Here is a 19,928-nt window from a genome sequence, read left to right on the forward strand (position 1 = left end):
AGCAGATAAATTAATTAAGTATTAAAAGCCATCTTAAATAAGTGGATATATAGTTTTGCAGTGTTGCGAGTTTTATTTGTTTAGAAAGAAATTGTACATCTCTGACAATAAAGAGTAGTTTAAAACAGGGGTTCCCAAAAAGCCCATCACCCCTAAAATAACAACTCCAATGACTCGCACCCACCATTTTGCTCGGAGGTTGTAATAAAGATACAAACATTGCACACAATGGTGCACACACACCAGTAGGAACAATATAAACATGAGCATATTGACAACACAAAAAAGTGCAACAGTCTAACAATTTTTTATAAGCATTATTATATAAATAATATAGCATATTTCTTTAATTTAATATTAACCTCACTTAATGAGAATGGTGTGCACAATGTTTACAGCACAAGACTATTCTTGGTTTAATTTTGAAGACCACCACTTGGAGATCATCCTCTATGTTCAGCCGTGGACTTGATTTTTAATGTATGTGAGTGCCAAAAAGGTGTCAAAGTCTAACATTGTGCCATAAAATCAATCTGCTGCAACTAACGCTATTGCAGTGACGTTAATCTAGCATAATAACCCCAGGGGTTGCAATCCAATGGAAAAAAATTTGAAAGACTGATAGCTTTTTATTTGCATGTGTTTTTTTATGTAAATATTAAATATATATTAAATATATTGCAAGTTAAAAACATTTTTATCTTCTGTAGGTTATTGATAAAATATTTTAATTCTAAAAGTTTAATAACAAATATTAAATTTTTGGAAATCAGCAAGCGAACCCTCCATTACTGTCTCGCGACCCCCCAGTTTTTGAGAACCACTGGTTTAAAAAAAAAAAAAACACAATTAACTAGTTATTATAACTGTTAAAAATTAACTTCACATGCATTCACAAAGTTTCACGTGTAATGGTGTAACTGTGGCCTAATAGTAAGAGAGTTAAACTTGTGATTCAAAGGTCAAAGGTTTAAGGTCCCGTCAGGAAATATTTGAATTTGAATTTATTTATTGAATGGGATAGCCCCTCGAGATGAAACATCCCTAAAGGGTCCCTAAAGTATTTGCCAACCTCCACCTATATCCACCTCAATACCACGGCTAAGGTGATTCCCTTGAGCAAGGCACCGAACCCCTAACTGCTCCCACGTGTTCGCGGGTCATTTGGATAAAAGCATCTGCTAAATGCATAAATGTAAAAATGTATGATAATGCATGATAATTATCTATACTTACTGGTAAGAAAGTTGTTATTGAGATTTACTGTGATAATTGTAAAGTTCTGCCCATATTCCCCAGCCCTAAACATATATCCAAAAATAAGGAGGAAAACACATCAATTGCCACCATTTAGACAAAGACATGTTTCATAAAAAGCCTGGTTTGGATTATTTTGGCAAGTGCTGCCTTTTATTCTGTTTTGTAAGAGAAAAAAAAACAAGTGCAAGTTTTTTGTCTGAACAAAGGCAAGGACTAAATGAGCTTATATTTAGTCATTTACGCTGCAGTGAAACCTGATTATTTAAACAGGTGGCTTGAGTAGGAGGAATTCGAGACTCATCCCAAAGAGATGGAGGAGAATGGACTTGTTCCAAGAGCCAAATCGACAAAATCTCCTGTTTCACACGGTCTGCAATTAGCCGACAATCTAATGCTATTATATCAAAGACAGTGCAAACAAAGTCATGCATACTCTTAAACAAGCTAATCTAAAATCTCTGTGATGTGATGAAATATTACCAGACCTCTATGCACGATTATGCTCATTTGTAAATGCTGAACTGAAAATACCTGTAGCTCTCATAAGAGAAAGTTCAGTCTCTTCAGTGCTTGAGAGGGCTGGCTCACAAGAATGTTTTCTTCCTACCAAGGCATAAAATTGTTGGAAAAAGAAAGATGTTGGCAGAAACACAAAAGTTAGCTGTGGTCTTTGTCACTTGAGTGCAGTGCTGAAGGGACCACACTGACTGAACTTTACACTGCCAAGTAAACACAGATGGAAGTGAATACAAAAACCAAAGCTCGCAGTTTGCTAAAAACAACATGTTTTCAATAAAAACTGGAGGCAGTCACAGTAAAAGCGCAGTAAACATCTGATAATATGATTGATCAAAAAAGGGTTTTGTATTTGTCTATAATTTTTGGCCCTTCAAACAGAGCAGATTTTTCTGTTGCGTGACTCGGGTCTGCTAAACATTTTAATATTTGGTCCATGTACACAGACGTTCATGTTTTCTTCTCTTAGTAGGAGTTCACATCTGTGCAAATGCATCAGTTGTTCAAAGCTAGACATCCTGCCAGTTTATATATTGATTCAAGTACTTTCGCCATTCTTTGTCCTCCACCCTTATTCTTCTAGTCCAACATCCAGACTTCAATTTGTCATGTCACCGTTTTATTGTTTTCACATGACCAAGGCAAATGCATTGCGCAAACTTCTCAGCACGAATCATATTCTGCTGCAGTCTTCATTCTTTATGGATAAGTGTGATGCAGAAATTACAACGATGATGATTTTTACAGTACATGCAGACTATCAAATTTAGCCTTTGAAAATGAGAGCAAAAGACTAAATACTGGTCAAAAATACATTGGAAATACAAACAAATAACCGTGAGCAGACAATCTCATTAAAACTGGCCGAGTCAAATAAGCTTAAAAGATCATCCCATGAATCACGATACTGCTACCCAAACACATGAGCTCAGAAATTCTCCTGGGTAAGCCTAGGACACAAAATATAACATAAAATATCATATAAGTGCCATTTGATTCACTAATACATTAGTGTAATATAATAAAAAATTCCATGTCTAGCCATTTTTTATTAGAATTTGTCCTAAATAAAATATTAAAGGGACCGTTTAACCAAAAAATTAAAGTTTACCCTAAAATGGTTCAAAACCATTATGAGTTTCTTTCTTCTGTTTAATACAAAAGAAGATATTTTGAAGAAATTTGAAAACATGTAACCATTGATAGTAGGAATAACAAATACTACAGACATTACAGGTTTCCAGCTTTCTTCAAAATACATTCTTTAGTGTTTAAAGTCAAGTCAAGCACCTGGATTTTGGCTACTCAAATTAAAAAAGCTTCCCAAATCCACATGCAAAGGTATAAATTCAAAAGTTTGTTATCATTTTAAAGAAAACCCTTTGAGTTTTCATAAAACACTGTTGAAAGTGATTTAAATAATTGTATATGCTGTCTTTGTCATAATTAACCCCTACAAGAAAGAGGCTTTTTTGTAAACTCAAATTTAAAAGAGTACCTTTAGGTTCTGTGTGGTCTAGGTTGCTGTAATTAATTTTGGTAGTTCCTGCACATGTCAGTAATCAGAAAAAAATGTCTCTATCATAATCTATGCAAAAGTTATTCTATTCCAACTGATGAGAATACAGAACCATTTATAGGGGTATTGGGCCAGTACGGACCTCTAAAATTGAAAGAATTCTGAGGTCAATGACATCACAGACCCGGTACCGAATATGCAGAGCTTTTAACAGAAGAAATCAATTCATAAAGGTTTAAAGCAAGGAAGATTAAATGATGACAGAAGTTTCGAAAACTATCCCTTTCACTTTGATTTATAGTCCTGGCTTTGCAGACATTAGACTTAGCAAAACTAATTCAGTTTAATTATTTAAAAAAGACTTGAGTTTCACTTGAAAGCATCTAACAGATTAACATCCACCACGAAATGGGAGAAATGATTCCAATGGGATTGTTGAACCGCTCAGAATAAAAAGGTCAAACTTTCTTTGAAGAGCATTCTGGGAGATCAAAGAGCTTGTCTCTGACTGGAAAAGTCACAGCAACATTCAGATCTCTTTCAGCATGCTGTTTTCTTTTCTTTGTTTTGCTTTGCCTTTATACTCAGTTCATTTCCAATCTCCAATCCACACTATTCTTTATCTTAAGTTGCTGGATCTAAATTAAACTATACAATGTGTAAATGTGTCAATGTGTAAACAGCTTGCACAGCAACAAAACCTTAGGCATATGAAAGCCTTTAAACTAAGTTTTAGGCTTACTTTAAGGTCAATGTGTGATGCAAAGTCTATAGTTTCAAAAATACTTTATAATCAAACTACCATAAGAGTCCACAATGAATACCATAATAAATTGAATTGAATAATGCCTTTGAACTGCAGAGCTTGTGCAAATATTTCCATATTGCTATGATCTAAAGCTTCTTTTTCTGCTGTTTTCTCGCCTGTCATTTTTGCTGTGCTTATTTTGTGATCAAAAGCATACATTTTCATTTAAACATTATACTCAACAGTGTTTATGGTGTCTAGATGTTTGTTCTGAGTACAACACTGCATTTTCAAACAAGTTTTACTTCTGTTGTGAGTATATTGGGGCACTAAATTATGTTCAGTCTCATGCACATTATGTGTCGACGAGGGTAAGCTAATGATGAACAATAAGTGCATGTTTGATCTAAAAATTTCCTTTTATCAGGTTCAAAATTACAAGAACTAGCCTAAGATAAAAGAACATATTTAGACATACCCTTTGTTGATGCCGGTTCAATGGGGCATTTACAAGGAAACAAAGTCTGAGGGTGGATGGGGTTTCCATGGAGACAGTACATATAAAGATGCAGTCGCTTGGCAAAGGTAAATCTATACCTATTACCTCCTTGTATTGGCTGGGAACAAGAATCTGCTGTGCACTCTTACTCTAATTGACATGACATAACAAGGTTAGGGTTTTCAATTGGACATCAAACTAAAGGAAAGGCAAGTAAATCAAACAACATACCAGTTTATGGGCCTGATCTGGATCTTATGCAGCATATCAGTTTGTTCTGTAAGAAACGAATGACACACTCTTCTACTAATGCACATAGTGTATGCTGCCTGTGACTAACAAGCAAATAATGGGCACTAAAACTAAGTTTAAAATGACAAATGTTACATTTTAGTTAAGCATATAGAAAAACAAAAGTTGTCTGCTCCTGTTGTCTTCTGTGCATGAATTGGAGTTTTGTTTGATACATTCAAAAAGAGTGTTTTTTTTTTGAGCAAGTCGAATTAAAGGTACAGTTCATATATCTTACTGCTTGTATTAAAGGTCAAAATTGTATTACAAATAATATACAAATATTAATATATTTATAGATTTAATAAAAAAAAAACTCTTGTGTTCTGAAGATAAAATCTAATTATGTATGGAAAGCATTGCCAATGCACCGAGATAACAAATTAAACCGAATCGATGGCATGCTAATCGTAACCGAAACGTGAGACCAGTGTAGGTTTTCACCCCTATCCCTCATCCTCCATAGAAAGGGATGGTCCCAGAATAGGAACCAAAAAGAATCATTAAAATAAGATGACATAAGTTAAGAAACACCCCAAAAACATTTGTTTTGGGCTTTGTTTGCTTAAGTCTCTTGCATCACTTCAGGGTGAGTGTTTACTACAAGCAATGCAATGCTTGCATGTTGGCTGCTGACTCTAATGGCAATACATCATATGGCCCATACAGTATGCACCCTAACAACCTGATGAGGAAAGTAAGGTATATGAGAACAAAATCATATTTACTTGTTTTATATATATATATATATATATATATATATATATATATATATATATATATATTACATCTATTTATATTTACATATTTTTGGTGCACAACATTTTTTTTTTTGAGTTTTGATTACAGTTGAACACTGAAGTCACATGGAATGCTTTGATGATGTTATCGGTTGCTTTTCTGGACCATTGCTGTCTATTAAGGATTAGAGAGTTCCTGGATTTCATCTAAAATATCTTAATTTGTGTTACCAAGACGAGCAGAGATCTCAGGGGAGCTGAACGGCATAAGGGTGAGTAATTAATAACACAATTTTAATTTTTGGTGAACTAATCCTTTAATGCTGATTCGCTTTAGACATACATTTTCTCTCTGCACCAAAATAGGTTGCGATTTGTTTCTTGGAAAGGTCAAGTCTTGAATTACATCAGATTACAAATCACCCTTCATTCAACAGTTTAAATCAAACTGCTTTGTTTACACACCAACCCTGATTAAACCCTACAATACAAACCAAGAAGAATCACATTTAAGAGTCCTTGTCTGTCAGCAGTGGTGGTAATTGTCTAATCACATTATCAAAACACATTAACAGACACCAAGCTGTAAATTGAAGGTGGCGTGGGCCACCTTTAGGCCTGCAGTTTATCCCTCAAGGAATTTCTCAATTAAAATGCTAATGTCAGCGTTGGCAAGTGTCTCATTTAACATTTAACACACAAAAAAAGTAACGTAAAAAGTTTTGTTAACTTGCAAACAAGGAAATGATTCTTATGTCAATAAACAAAATTAAATTAAATACAAAACTATTAAACTTTTATAGTTTGTAAAATTAAAATGTGCATACACAACTACTTTAAGAACAAATAAAAATCTGTACTACTGTGAAAAATAACTGATACATTAAGAATACATTGCATATGCATTGTGCAACTAAAAACAACCCTAACCCTAAATAAAATAAAATATAAATAAATAATAATAATAATAATAATAATAATAATAATAATAATAAAAGAGTTAACTACTTTCATAGAATTGAAGAGAAACCTAAAGATATCATGCACTAGAGCTGCATGATATTGGACAAATCTGACATTGCAATAATGTCAGCAATGATGAAGCACATCTGTACTTCAAACTGTAAACAAACATGCACATATTAATGTTTCTCCTACAAAGACTTTCATAAAATGGAGCAAGATCAAACTAAATAAAGTATAATGGCAGATGTTACTCACATTTTATTAAAATAAATACATTTAATGTACTTTAGCAATTTAAAATGTTTCTGAAATACATATACTCCCATATAAATTTCTGGAGAGAGCAAAATACTTCCCAGGAGCTAAGTTTTTGTCCAGTTTTTGTTTTCTCGAATCTGCCAGAGGCCGCTGTGTATGCTCTTTCAGATCTCAAACTTATCTTGCGAGTGTCATTAGTGCCTACTTTTCTCATATATATCCACCAGAGGCTGCTGTCGACTGACTGACTGACCAATCGATCAATTTCTCCACCCACCCTAAGCCCAACCGAGTGTTTTGAAAAGCAATCCAGAAAAAGAAAACCCCCTGATTTTTACAACATTTACAGATTTTACCACAGTCTCACTCTGTTATTTATTTGTTTATTTTACTTTTTGGCTTCTGTTTTTTGTCTTATCTGCTTTTAGAAACCGTTTATTACTGAACTTGGACCCCGTCATGACAGTCAACTCAAGTCTGCCTCATGTCAAGTCTGTCAACGTACGCATCGAGCTACCAGACAAACTGGTAACAGCAGAAAAGCTGTCAACATGGAGGTAAGCGGTCAGCTGGTAAGCGAGAAAAGGAACAACATCCTACCATACCGAGTGTTTGTTTTAAAGACAGAATGCATGCATGCGTACCTCTGGCTACATAATTCGCAATTTCCAGAATAAAGGGCTACGTTTTTTAGAATGAGCCTATGTTGTAACTGCAACTACAATTTGATACAGATGTAATAGATATGTTTAAAGAGGAAATTAAAATGATTTCAAGCCAATCAAACCAATCCAAATAGATAGATTTAAAAATTTATGACTCATAAACATAGCAAATGGCAACTTTAATCCATTTTTCTGTCTCCATCAAAGCAAGCTCAATCTATTCATATGGTGGAAGCACAAATACAAAAAAAATATCAATGGAAAGAGGATTCACTGGCGAAAACACGTACGTGACATTGAGAGAAGTGCTTGATGTTTTACGCTCTTCTAGGAGCAATTGCTTTCCCTGATAGGCTGGAACATTGACATTCGGATGCATTATTTAATAGCAATTACAGAGAGATCAGCGAAATGGCATGTTCTCCTGGCAACCTCAAGGACAGTTGTTCATCTAAGAGAGGAACAGAGCGGTATTATCTTAAGTTGCATAACGAAGCCAGTCAAGCTGGAGTCAGGCTCCTCTCTGCACGGCTCGCAGGAGAAAAAAAACAGGCCAATGACGTTTATTTATACAAGCTAATACGACAAAGGCATTTAGGTATTCAAGTATTTCCTCAGCACTCGACAAACATTATGTAGCATGTATAAAACAAAGTTCAGATGTTTTAAACATTTACACTAGAGGATTACAGGAGATTTTGAAAAATTAAAGCACTGTTGATTTTAAATGCATCCAAATGTGCCGTGCTCTAAAAATCAATGTTAGCAATTGTGTTTACATTGATTTTTACAGATCCACAGCTGTATTTATTGCTGGAATAAACACCGCTTCCTTCATTTCAAAAGGATGTTGACATTTGAAAATTGCAGCGACACGCCAACTAGAAGTCTTTTATTGTGAGTTGGAAATATTTAGGAACAAGAAACATAGCCACTGTGCATGTCTGAGGGCACAGCATTGAGAAAACAATGCAAATGTTTGTAGCTCATTCTGTCCATAAGCAACTGATTTTAATTTAAATGTTTTAAATGTATTTAAAAATGTATTTTATTTGTAAAAAATTATACTTACAGTATCTTCTGCAATTTTTTCTTACCAAAGTAGCAAATTTAATGCACAAAATTAGAATATCAACTTTATTACACCAATTATAACTGGTGGTGCAAGTGTAGGGTTTGGTGCTGGGGACTATTTTCATTGTGCCTGGTGCAGCCATGGTATTGCACTAAAGTTCCTTGATTATTACACTGCAATAAGAGTAGAGTTCCTAGACATTTAGCAACTTTTCATTTTTGTTAGTCTTAGTACAAGATGCAACTACAAAAGAGTCAAGCCTTAAATAGGAAAATTATTGAAACATAAAGATTGAAGATTGACGTTGTACCCTAACATCATGGGGACATGGATTTTGTTTGGAAAATGAAAATTGGGTTGATGTCAGAACCCAACATCAGGTCAACGTCAATGTCCAATGTCCAACCTAAAAAAACAACCAAATATCAACATGTAATGATGTTGCAGCTTGACGTTGTGTGGACGTTACCACTATGACTATCAGACTTTAGATTTTGATTGCCATACCTGACGATGAATATCAGTATTTGACATCAACATGACGTTGGTTTAAGATGTTGGCTCGATGTTGGATTTTGGTCACTTTCTGACACAACCTAATATCAACCAAATATCAATGTCATTTAACGATGTTTTTGGACATAAAAAAATAACATTGTCCTTAGACGCAGGCTACAATTTTACAACCTGAATCTAACCTATTATTACCATATTATGACATTGTTTGCCTGCTGGGGAAGATCAGTTAAATGAATTCAAAAATGTTAAAATAAACTCTAGGGGATTTAAGCATTTTTTTAATAAATAAAATTAATTAATTAATTAATTAATTAATTAATTAATTAAACAAAGTGGAGTGTTCTTTTTAAAAACAGCATTTTGAAATGTATTTGAAACCTTTTGTAACATTATAAAGATTTTTACTGTCAAATGTGATCACTTTTGCTGCAAAGTAAATATTATTTTTTAATACTGTACTTCTTGAAAAAGCATTATTATTACACAAACACACCTTAAGAAATATGTACTGAGTCAAAAATAAGCTGTAAAACTGGCCCACACAGTCACTCCACACAATTCGCCTGTGAACCTGCATGTTTCCTGACTATCCTGGCTGATTTCCAAAGTAAAAATGTCAAAGTTGTTCAGCAAGAGCAGGACACTCACCAGGAAGCGTCAACAGTCTCCGCAATTAGATGTGGAATTCCTTCCTTCCACTTGCACACCCCATGAGAGCAGCTGCTGAGAACTACAGTACCAGAGCTCCGAACAAAACAACTCCCTAATGCCTTTCTGATCTGAACAGCTTCTCAGTCTCTTCAACTGTCAAACTGATTCTGATAGCTATTTGCACATGTAATGAACAAATTGTGAAGTAAATATTATGTAAAACGTTCTTTTTTTCAATTTGCTTGATATGAACATAAAATTTTCAGCAAGCAGGTTGATTTAGCAAGCGTTGTGCTAAAAATGCATTACTCTTTTTATATCTTAATCAAGTACACTGACAATAACACCAGCAATAAGCAAAATTAGCTCATGGAATGGATTACTTCTTTTTCCAACCAATAACAGAGAGGGGAGAGATCTGTAAAAACAGCTAAATGAAAACAAAATATTTTATCACAACAACATACCCAAGACAATTTGTGCCAGATTCATCTTCTTTGCAGCTATAAGCAAGCCATTTAAAACAAGTAAAGAACTACCTGAGCCATAGAGAGAGAAAAAGAACGTTGCAACAACAAAAGTCCAAAATGTTCAATCATCAAATGATTCATGCAGACTTCAAGGCTCAATCACAATTCTACCCCTTGGTCCTTCCCCTTACCCCTCGTTTTGTGCATTCACGTGAAGGGTAGGGGTGTCCCAATTCTCATTAGCTTAAAGGTGTAGGGCTAAGGGGAAGGGCTAGATAGCCCTTGAAACTGAGTTGAAGTAGTATGACAGCTATAACAGCAGCATGGCTGCACATGGAGGTAAGATGCACAACAAACAAGCATATGTTTTAATACATTGATAACGGTGTTCGTGTTTTACCGTCAAGCTTTCAAAAAACCTACTAAAATAAAAAATGCTAAATTTTGCTATCTGTAGCAACATTGTAGCATCATGACATAGCCAGTCACTCATATTCCAAAAAATAGCTGCATTTCCATCCACATATTTTTAAGCTTATTTTGGAATATTGCATTAAAAAAAAACCCTGGATGGAAATGCCAAGATGCACATACATTTTGAAAATACGCATAAACAAATCATGAGTAATTATGCGAAATGAGTAGAATTAACTTTTAATCCGGTAAGAAAAAATTTGCATAAACTCCAATGGAAACTAATAAATTATAGCATGCGCATTTTGCTTCAACAGATCATGTGATTAAAAAATGGCAGAAATTAACATGTATGTTTGGGTGGCCGATGAGGTTCAAATATTTTATATGTTATATACAAGAAAGAAGTGACAACAATCCTTAATGTAAAACATCAGCGGAACGCGCAAATCTTTTAAGAATTGTAAGCGGAGATGATTTGAAAAGGATTTGACAAACTGTGTACTATTTTGCGTAATGAATGGAAGAGGCTTAAGCAAAAAAACACATGGCTGAAAAAAAAAAAACTTGGACGTAGTGGAGCAGGTGGCAGGAGCACATTTCCTTACTTTGACAACATGGATATGAGTCTTGGACAAAGATTCATTTTCATGTCTCTTTCTTCCATTATAAACAAACAGTTTTATAAAACTTGAGTTCTAAGACGCAAGTAAGTTGTAATATACAAAAAAGGCGTTCTCCTATCACAGCAACTTTCATTTTTCTATTGATATTTGGTGCCAGTTTATCAGGAAGTGACTATTTTGTTCTCTTGGACTCGCTGGATAGAAATGGTGCTTTATTCGCAAATGTTTTATGTGATATTCCAGTTTTGTGCAGAAATTGAATTAGCATCTTTGGATGGAAACATGACTATCGTATCGACAGTAATTTTCCAATTCTGTTGAGTAAAATGTTGTGTGTTTCAGTATAATGCAGCAAAGTATGAATACCTAGTTTTGGTAACAAATTAGGGCAATGGGTGAAGAGGAGATGGGCTTGGTGACTGTTCGAATTTGATTTTGACTTACCCTGAAAGTGGTTGAAAGTAAACACTCTTGACCATTTATGACCCTATTGACATGTTGTCATCTACTTGTGATCAAATCAACAAAAATGAAGTATTAACAGAGCATTATAATACATTACCATACAATAATGCATTCGGTGAACCCTTTCATCTAACACAGGGGTTCCCAAACTTCTCAGCCCACGACCCTCAAAATAACAATGCCAGTGACTCGCGACCCTTAATATCCTCTGAGGTGGTTATAAATCTATAAACCTTACACACAACGGCACACACACAAGTCTACTCATCATTTAATTTTGAAGAACACCACTCGGAGAACATCCATGTTCAGTTGTGGCCTGTATTTATTTTTAATATACGTGAGTGCCGTAAAGGTGTCAGAAAGTTTAACCTGGCGCTATAAAATGTGCTGCATTTGAGCCTTTAATATAACGTAATCACTGCAGAAGTCGCAAAAAAATTAAAAGTCTAATGCCTTTTTATTTGCATGTTGTTGTTTTTTAATGCTATTAACTACTATTTTTTCTTCTGTATGTTAGGGATAAAATATGGTATTTCTAATAGTTTAAATAAATGAATTCGATTTTTGACAATCTCCGCGGCCCCCACTTTGGGAATCACTGATCTAACACTACTTAAACGTGTTTTTCTTCACATTATAAACATGGGGAAATAAAATTGAGCCTGTATTTACAAAAGGGACCATGAAAACAGGTCACAAGAGTAAAGGTGTCATTTATATTGTTTAGCTGAAAGGCATCAGTTGTTTTTCCTCTGTCAAACACAACCCCTGTGGTGCTTGACAACAGACACATATACACATTTGCCGTTGCAAGTTCCCAGGCAGCATAAAAATGAGTTGTCAGTTCTGTTTACCACCTCTGCCAAAGTGCCATCTCCCCGAGCACCTCCAGTGACTTTGCAAATAGTAATTGGATTTAGAGGGAGTGCTGAGTCATTATTAAAACTCCCTGAGGCAACACACTTTATGAGGTTTAGATAGAATAAGAAGAAAGCCCTGGTTTTCTTTTAAGGTCAACAGGTGCAAAATATCTGCATAAGGAGCAACTTTAAAGGCAATTTAAACAATTTACTCATCCTCAAGTCGTTTCAAACCTTTATGCGTTTCCTATTTCTGTTGAACACAAATGATAATATTTTTTAAATATTGCAAACTGGTAACCATTGGCAAATACTATGAAATTCAATTTAATTCATCTTTATTTCTATAGCGCTTTTACAATGTAGATTGTGTCAAAGCAGCTTCACATAGAAAATTATAGTGAATTGAAACAGTGTCAGTCCAGTTTTCAGAGTTGAAGTTCAGTTGAGTTCAGTTCAGTGTATTTAATATTGACTGCTCAGAGTTCAAATGCTGAAGAGCAAATCCATATATGCACAGCTGTACAGGTCCCGAATCATGCAAGCCAGTGACGGCAGCGGCGAGGAAGTAAAAACAAATACTATGGAGGGTAATGGTTACCAGTTTCCAACATTCTTCAAAATATCTTCCTTTGTGTTCATCAGAAGAGAAAAGTTCAAACAACTTTGAAATAAGTGTGAGTAACTGAAGACATTCATTTTTGAGTGAGCTATCCCTATGTCAGGTGCACTCAGTCTATACAACTAAAATAAAAAAGTTCAATATCAGATCATGCATATCATGAAACATGAATGCCACTGCAGGAATTGCATTGCAACTTTGACCTGTGAAGCAATGAATGTGTAACTAGCCGCACACAGCTGACAACGTGTAAAATGGCATGCATGCATGAACAAAAATATTTTACAGGCTCAAAAGTGCAGTTTGTTTAACACTGACTCTTTGAAACTTGGCAGGGAATCAAAGTTCTGATGCTGATAAACAGTTTTATAGCAATGGATTGGTTGATACAGGGGCCATGGCATATCATGTGTGGCCTTGTTACATAATAGTGACTGATTACATTCATTAGCTTTTTTTCAACCTGAGTAGTATGACTGGTTTAGTGCAGAAGCAAAGTTTAAGCCATCAGCAGCCTTATTTTAAAGTAAGTCGGGTGTGGCAATTTGAACTTGAATGTGAGGCTATATCAACTGCTTATAGATGTTTTAGCATTACAAAAACAGTATTAAGTTTAGGCATAAGACGATTACTAGTTTCAAGGCATACTGCGGTTTGGAAAGTCACGGTTTTAAAAATGCAAAATTTTTCTGTTATACTTTTCCTATGGTATATGCATGGTTTCCACTACATTCATTCTTCTGTGGCGGGGCGCCACATCAAAATTCATCCCGCCACGGCTACATTACAGCTTCTCATTCAAAACATTCGGTCATTTTTTAAACAGCGGGTTGTAAATCGCACCAAAAACATATTGAAAGGTAAGTGAATTATAACAGTGCAAACTTTTCTGTAACAGTAGTACTGCTGCGTGTTCTTTGTTTAACCCTTTAAGGTGACGTGCTGACAGACTGACTGACAGGTTCGTGATGCGTGAGGCCAGCAAACACAACGTAGATATCAGTTATGATGAACACAGTTTCCATAATTACATTTTATTTATAGATAAAGGTCTGTGGTTCTGCAAACAATGACTTTAACTTGCTGGAGTTTATGGCCGTTTCACTTTACTTCAGGACGCGTTAATGCCGCTCTGTAAGTCTATTGAAGACATCCATAAATATTCCTAGCAAATCTATTAAATGTTAGAGATATACTCGTTACATAAATGCATTAAATTGCACTTTAGCAGCGTTTATTTTAGATCGCGCAAGACCTTTTGTGCACAGAGGAAATCGGCGCTCAAGCAGAGATTGACATGCTCGTAGGCTATTATATGAATGGGTTCTCGACTTAATACTGCGCCCATGACATTTGTCAATGAAATAACGCCACATGTAGTGGTAGATCTGTGTATAATGCCCAACAGAGTCTGCCGCCACAGCTGAAAAAAATCCTAGAGGAAACACTGGTATATGTAGGGGGTTTTATGTGTTGTAAAGTAATCTGTGTTTTTGAAACTAATGAAGACAGCAGAAGATTTATTTGAATTATTTAGCCAGACATGTTTACTGATCCAAAATATTATAAATGTTTCCTAAATTATAATATATTGTGGGGGAAAAAGTTTTTTTTTTACCCAGACATTTAAAAAGAACATAATTTAGAGCAGTAATACCGTGTAGTGTTTTTATCCAAGGTTATTATACAGTCAGAAACTTATACCGTCCCATGGCTAATTAAGTCACAATGTAATTTATTATTAAGACAATAAACCTTGGTTTGTAGTCTAGAAAGTCTTGGTTAAGGCCTGTTAACATCCAAAACGGTAATTGTAAATATATAATAAATATTTCTGCATCAACACTGATCAAGGATTAGAAAGGGGTATTATACTATTGTAAATCTGTTAAGTAAATCCAGCTTGTAATCAATCTAATCAAACTGTAAATTTAGCCCTTACAGTCATAGTGGAATGGAATTAAATATTTTGAATAAAATTAAATTTTCCCAATACACAAAGGCGTCAAAACTAGCACTGGATCCTTAAGGTAATTTATTACTTCATACTGCATTACTTCCATGTATTTTGTGGCATCAATTCCCATGGTGTAACCAATTGTTTTCAATAGGGGTGCTCTTCATGATTTCGGGACAAGTTGAAATATGATGTGTTGAGTAAAAAAAGCACTGGCAAAAAAAAAAAAAAAAAAAAAAGTCTACAAGCAAAATACAATACAAAATACATACAATATAGCAGTGGTCTCAAACTCAATTCCTGGAGGACCACAGCTCTGCATAGTTTAGCTTTAACCAGTATTGAGTTTGAGACCTATGCAATATAGCAAAAGATAAAACTAAAATAAACAGCTTATCAGGTTTTTCATGTACATAACAGTAGTTTTCAGTTAAATAAACTGAAAACTATAATCAAATACCACTGCATAATGTATATAATATTCACTGCAAAAATATAAAACAAATTATTAACCATTATTGGGCTACAGGGAGACACGATGGTATCATGTTTGCACTCATTTGCCACAATGTAAATACTGTGACTTATTACATTTAGTATTTTTTATCTTACATCTTATATTTTAAGTATTATGTCTATTGTTTGTTTTATGTGACTTATTACATTTAGTATATTTTATCTTGCATATTATATTTTAGTATTATGTCTATTGTTTGTTTTCTCTCTTTTTATATTGCTGCTGGTCTCTGTGTGTTACCAAACAAATTTCATTGTATAACTACAACGACAATAAAAGTTCTTTACTCCTTTACTTCACTTTACTTGAATTAAGTTGTTAACAAAGGTTTGGCAGCAGTACCACACCTCACTTTGTCTCCTTAACCAATCACCTACCCCCTAACAACTAATTTAAGGCTGACCAGCCCTCCTGCACTATTGTTCTCGATCTCTCAAACCTAGCCTCCCTCTCTCATTTTTCTCACTTCCAATTACTAAACTTACAACCCTCTCTTCCATCTTGGGTTGAATTAGGGGGTCCATTAACTCTACCAAAATATTACAGAGATGGTACCCCCACTCTGAGTCTCTGGGCATCATCGTAGGACGCCCGATCAACTTACCTATCTACACTGTTTATCCTCTTACTTCCCTTCTCCTTCATCCCACCGTTCCCTTACTATACCTTTCATCACAACACTAAAGTCTAGTGTGGCGTGGTCCCTGCTGGTGAAAATTCCATATTGTGTAATGTAAATGTCAAAGCCAAAACACTGAAGAGAAACTCTATCAATGTCAAGTCAAACAGGTGGACATAATTATTGGTTATGATTGAGTTTTACTGTTGAGAAACAAGACTTAATTTGCACATCATAACTTTCATTCACCTGTTCAAGCAGTGAGCTTCTCCACAATGTCGTCTGTAGCTTTAAACTGCGCAAGCCTGGGACTGACTGAGTGTCCATGTTTTATTGATTATTAACTAGGAAATAATTTGTTCTAAAAGTAATCCCCATGATATTGTTTCTCAAAATTTTTATCTTTAGAGTTGTGGTCTGAACTCTGCAGTTTTTAGATTTAGAACTTAATCTTTATCGTTATCTTTACAGGTATCATGCTCGGTGTGCACGGCCCTTTACTCTTGCAGTTAATTACCTACAGTAACTAATCAGAAAATAGCATAATTGCATGTTGCAAAATAAAATGGACTTTAGTTACTAAACTCTGAGCGACATTGCAAATAGAAACTTTAATATCCTCAGAAGTAACCATCTAAACTGAAACATCTGACTTGATTCTGATGTCCTGTTACATATCATATAAATTCAATCGACAAAAGCGCCTGTATGAAATGAAATAACGTTTCCAGCAGGTTATCGGGAGGACATCTTGACCCTGTTTTGCCCAGTTCTGTTTCCAAGAATGAAGTTCTTGCACAAGCAATATTTCTCCCAGTGTGCACTACACTCCCTCAGAGCTGGGTTTAAATTGTCAAGTCTATATATTATAATACATTTCCACTGTGGGAACAAGTCCGTTTACACGAAAGGAATGGAATTTCCTGTTAGGCTATGGCCGTAAGGACATAATGCTGTGCTTTCACACTGCTCCACACAAAATAGGTCACCCAACACATGCTAAGACTGCCTGAGACAGTAATATTTTCTGATCAATAGTGCATCAACATTTTCATAAATCTTACACAATCTCTGAAAATAAATATTCCTGGGAAGCATTGCACATTATTCTTGAGTTCTCACTGGGATTATTGTGATATTAAAACGTTTGACAGGCTTTTCACACTACACTTATTCAATGATTAACATACTATTAACTGTTATGAAGACTTGTGTCTTTGAAACCCTGAAGCAGAGCATTGGCATTGTAAGTATGTGTATGTGAGTTCAGCAGTGTATGGCAGTAGTTGACGTATTTTTGGAAAATACTCTTGATTTTTATGATAGTATGTATATGGATATATAAAAGGAAAGATGTAGAAGAACCTTTAATCCACAATGTTCTTTTTTTAAAAAAACATTTTTTATTTTATTTATTGATCTGTTGCATTCCCAGTTTCATTTTAAGTAGTCTTGCAGTGCGACATACATTTTTAAAAGTGTATATATTTCATGAAGTATTGTAATATAAAGCGAGATAAGACACATGCATACAATTAAATACAAACTATTAACTATTCATTCATTCACTCATTTTCCTTCGGCTAAGTCCCTTTATTCACTAGGGGTCGCCACAGCAGGATGAACCGCCAACTTTTCCAGCATATGTTTTACACAACTCAGCTGTAATCCAGTACTGGGAAACCTTCATACACACTCATTCACACACATACACTATGGCCAATTTAGTTCAATTATTCAATTCACCTGCACCACATGTCTTTGGACTGTGGGGAAAACCGGAGAACCCAGAGAAAACACACGCAAACACGAGAAGAACATGCAAACTCCACAAAAAAAATGCTAACTGACCCAACTAGGATTCGAACCAGCAACCTTGTTGCTGTAAGGCTACGGTGCTAACCACTGAGCCACCATGTCATACCTATACAAACAATTTTAATATTTAAATTTGAATTATTATCATATATTTAAATAAATTATTATTAAACTATTAACTATTTCAAATGTGAAAAACACATTTTGAGGTCTGGTTGCATCTAAGGTTGAAATTTTTTCAACTGAAAAAGAAAAAAAAGTTATTCAGTGTTTCTTTGGGGAGGTTAAGGTGGTATATAGCACTTAAAGTGGTCCCATATATAATTCTAATTACAGTTAATCACTTTCAGTGCTATTTATTTAACGCCTTTTTAAGAGTTATGTAAACATGACACATTCACACAATTACATGGATGAGTGACCATTATTAATTAATGTTACTGGTCAGTAATATTAAGTAATATCAGCTGCTAAAAAATCTGGGTTCTGTGATAAGGGTAAGTTGCTGTATAATGGGTATAATATTGCACATCTTAACTATTATATATCTTGACACTTATACACACACACACACACACAGACACACACACACACACACACACACACACACACACACACACACACACACACACACAGTTAAAGTCAGAATTAGCCCCCTTTAAATTTTCTTTTTCAAATATTTCCCAAATGATGTAACTGAGCAAGACATTTTTCACAGCATATCTGATAATATTTTTTCTTTTGGAGAAAGACTTCATTGTTTTATTTTGGCTAGAATAAAAGCAGTTTTTAATTTTTTAAGAATAATCTTAAGGTCAAAATTATTAGCCCCTTTAAGCTAAATATTTTTGGATAGTCTACAGAACAGACCATCCTTCTGCAATAACTTGCCAAATTACCCTATCCTGCTTAGTTAACCTAATCAACATAGTTAAGCCTTTAAATGTCACTTTAAGCTGTATAGAAGAGTCTTGAAAAATAGCTTGCAAAATACTATTTACAGTCATCGTGGCAAAGATAAAATAAATCAGTTATTAGAAATTAGTTATTAAAACTATTATGTTTAGAAATGTGTTGAAAAAAATCTCTGTTAAACAGAAGTGTGAAGATATATAATACCTGCACTTAGATTTAATTGGTCAATCTGCAGAACCTTTTTCAAAAAAAAAAAGTGAAATAAAAGAAAATACATTTCCCCTAATACTCACATTTGGAAACTAAACACTGATGCTGAGAATAAAAAGTTGATAGCCTAATACACTGTTGCATGCCGCTTAACGGTCTCTGCCTTCTGGCGTTATGAATATGAAATAATCATGTCACGGAAGTGGAAGGGCAAGCTCAGCTCAGGTGACAACGAGAACAAATACACCAAGTCTGCATAACTCACCCTCCTGTCTTTCTCACAAACTGAACAGTCCTATATACAACGTAAACATGAACTACACGCAGCGACATTACAGTGTTATTTAAGCACTGCGAAACTGAATAATCATATTCAGCACGGGTCAGTCGCGCAGCTTATATTACTCAATAACGATGATCACTACTATCATCAGCCGGTAATCCTCAGTGATGCAAAGTTTCTGTAGGAGCGCAGCAATTGCATTGAGATAATGTGAAGTTTTTAACGCTATTTTGATGCCACTAACCTGAGATGCCTCCGCCAATCACGATCACGTCGTATGCGTTCGCAGTCATGGTGCTGTCCGTCCGTGTCTGTTCAGTGGCGCTCAGAGCAGAAGAGCTGCCGCTCCGCATCTGTGTTCAAAGCGCTCTGAGCCCCGCCCCCGCCTCCTATCAGCGGCAATGACTGATTACAACAGCTCCCGAGCTTCCCTCTGCGTGCC

At 35.0% G+C, this 19,928-nt stretch overlaps 1 protein-coding gene across 1 annotated transcript in view; it reads right to left on the reverse strand.

The window, feature by feature from the left end:
- Positions 1-19,844, reverse strand: part of mao (monoamine oxidase) — a 65,159-nt gene extending 45,315 nt beyond the window's left edge. Inside the window, exon 1 of the mRNA NM_212827.3 lies at positions 19,731-19,844. Within this exon, the coding sequence (NP_997992.2) occupies positions 19,731-19,779 (49 nt within the window). The 5' untranslated portion in view covers positions 19,780-19,844. The remainder of the gene's footprint in view (positions 1-19,730) is intronic.
- Positions 19,845-19,928: the final 84 nt, after the last annotated feature.

Source organism: Danio rerio, chromosome 9 (genome assembly GCF_049306965.1).
Source record: "Danio rerio strain Tuebingen ecotype United States chromosome 9, GRCz12tu, whole genome shotgun sequence".
NCBI lineage: Eukaryota > Metazoa > Chordata > Actinopteri > Cypriniformes > Danionidae > Danio > Danio rerio.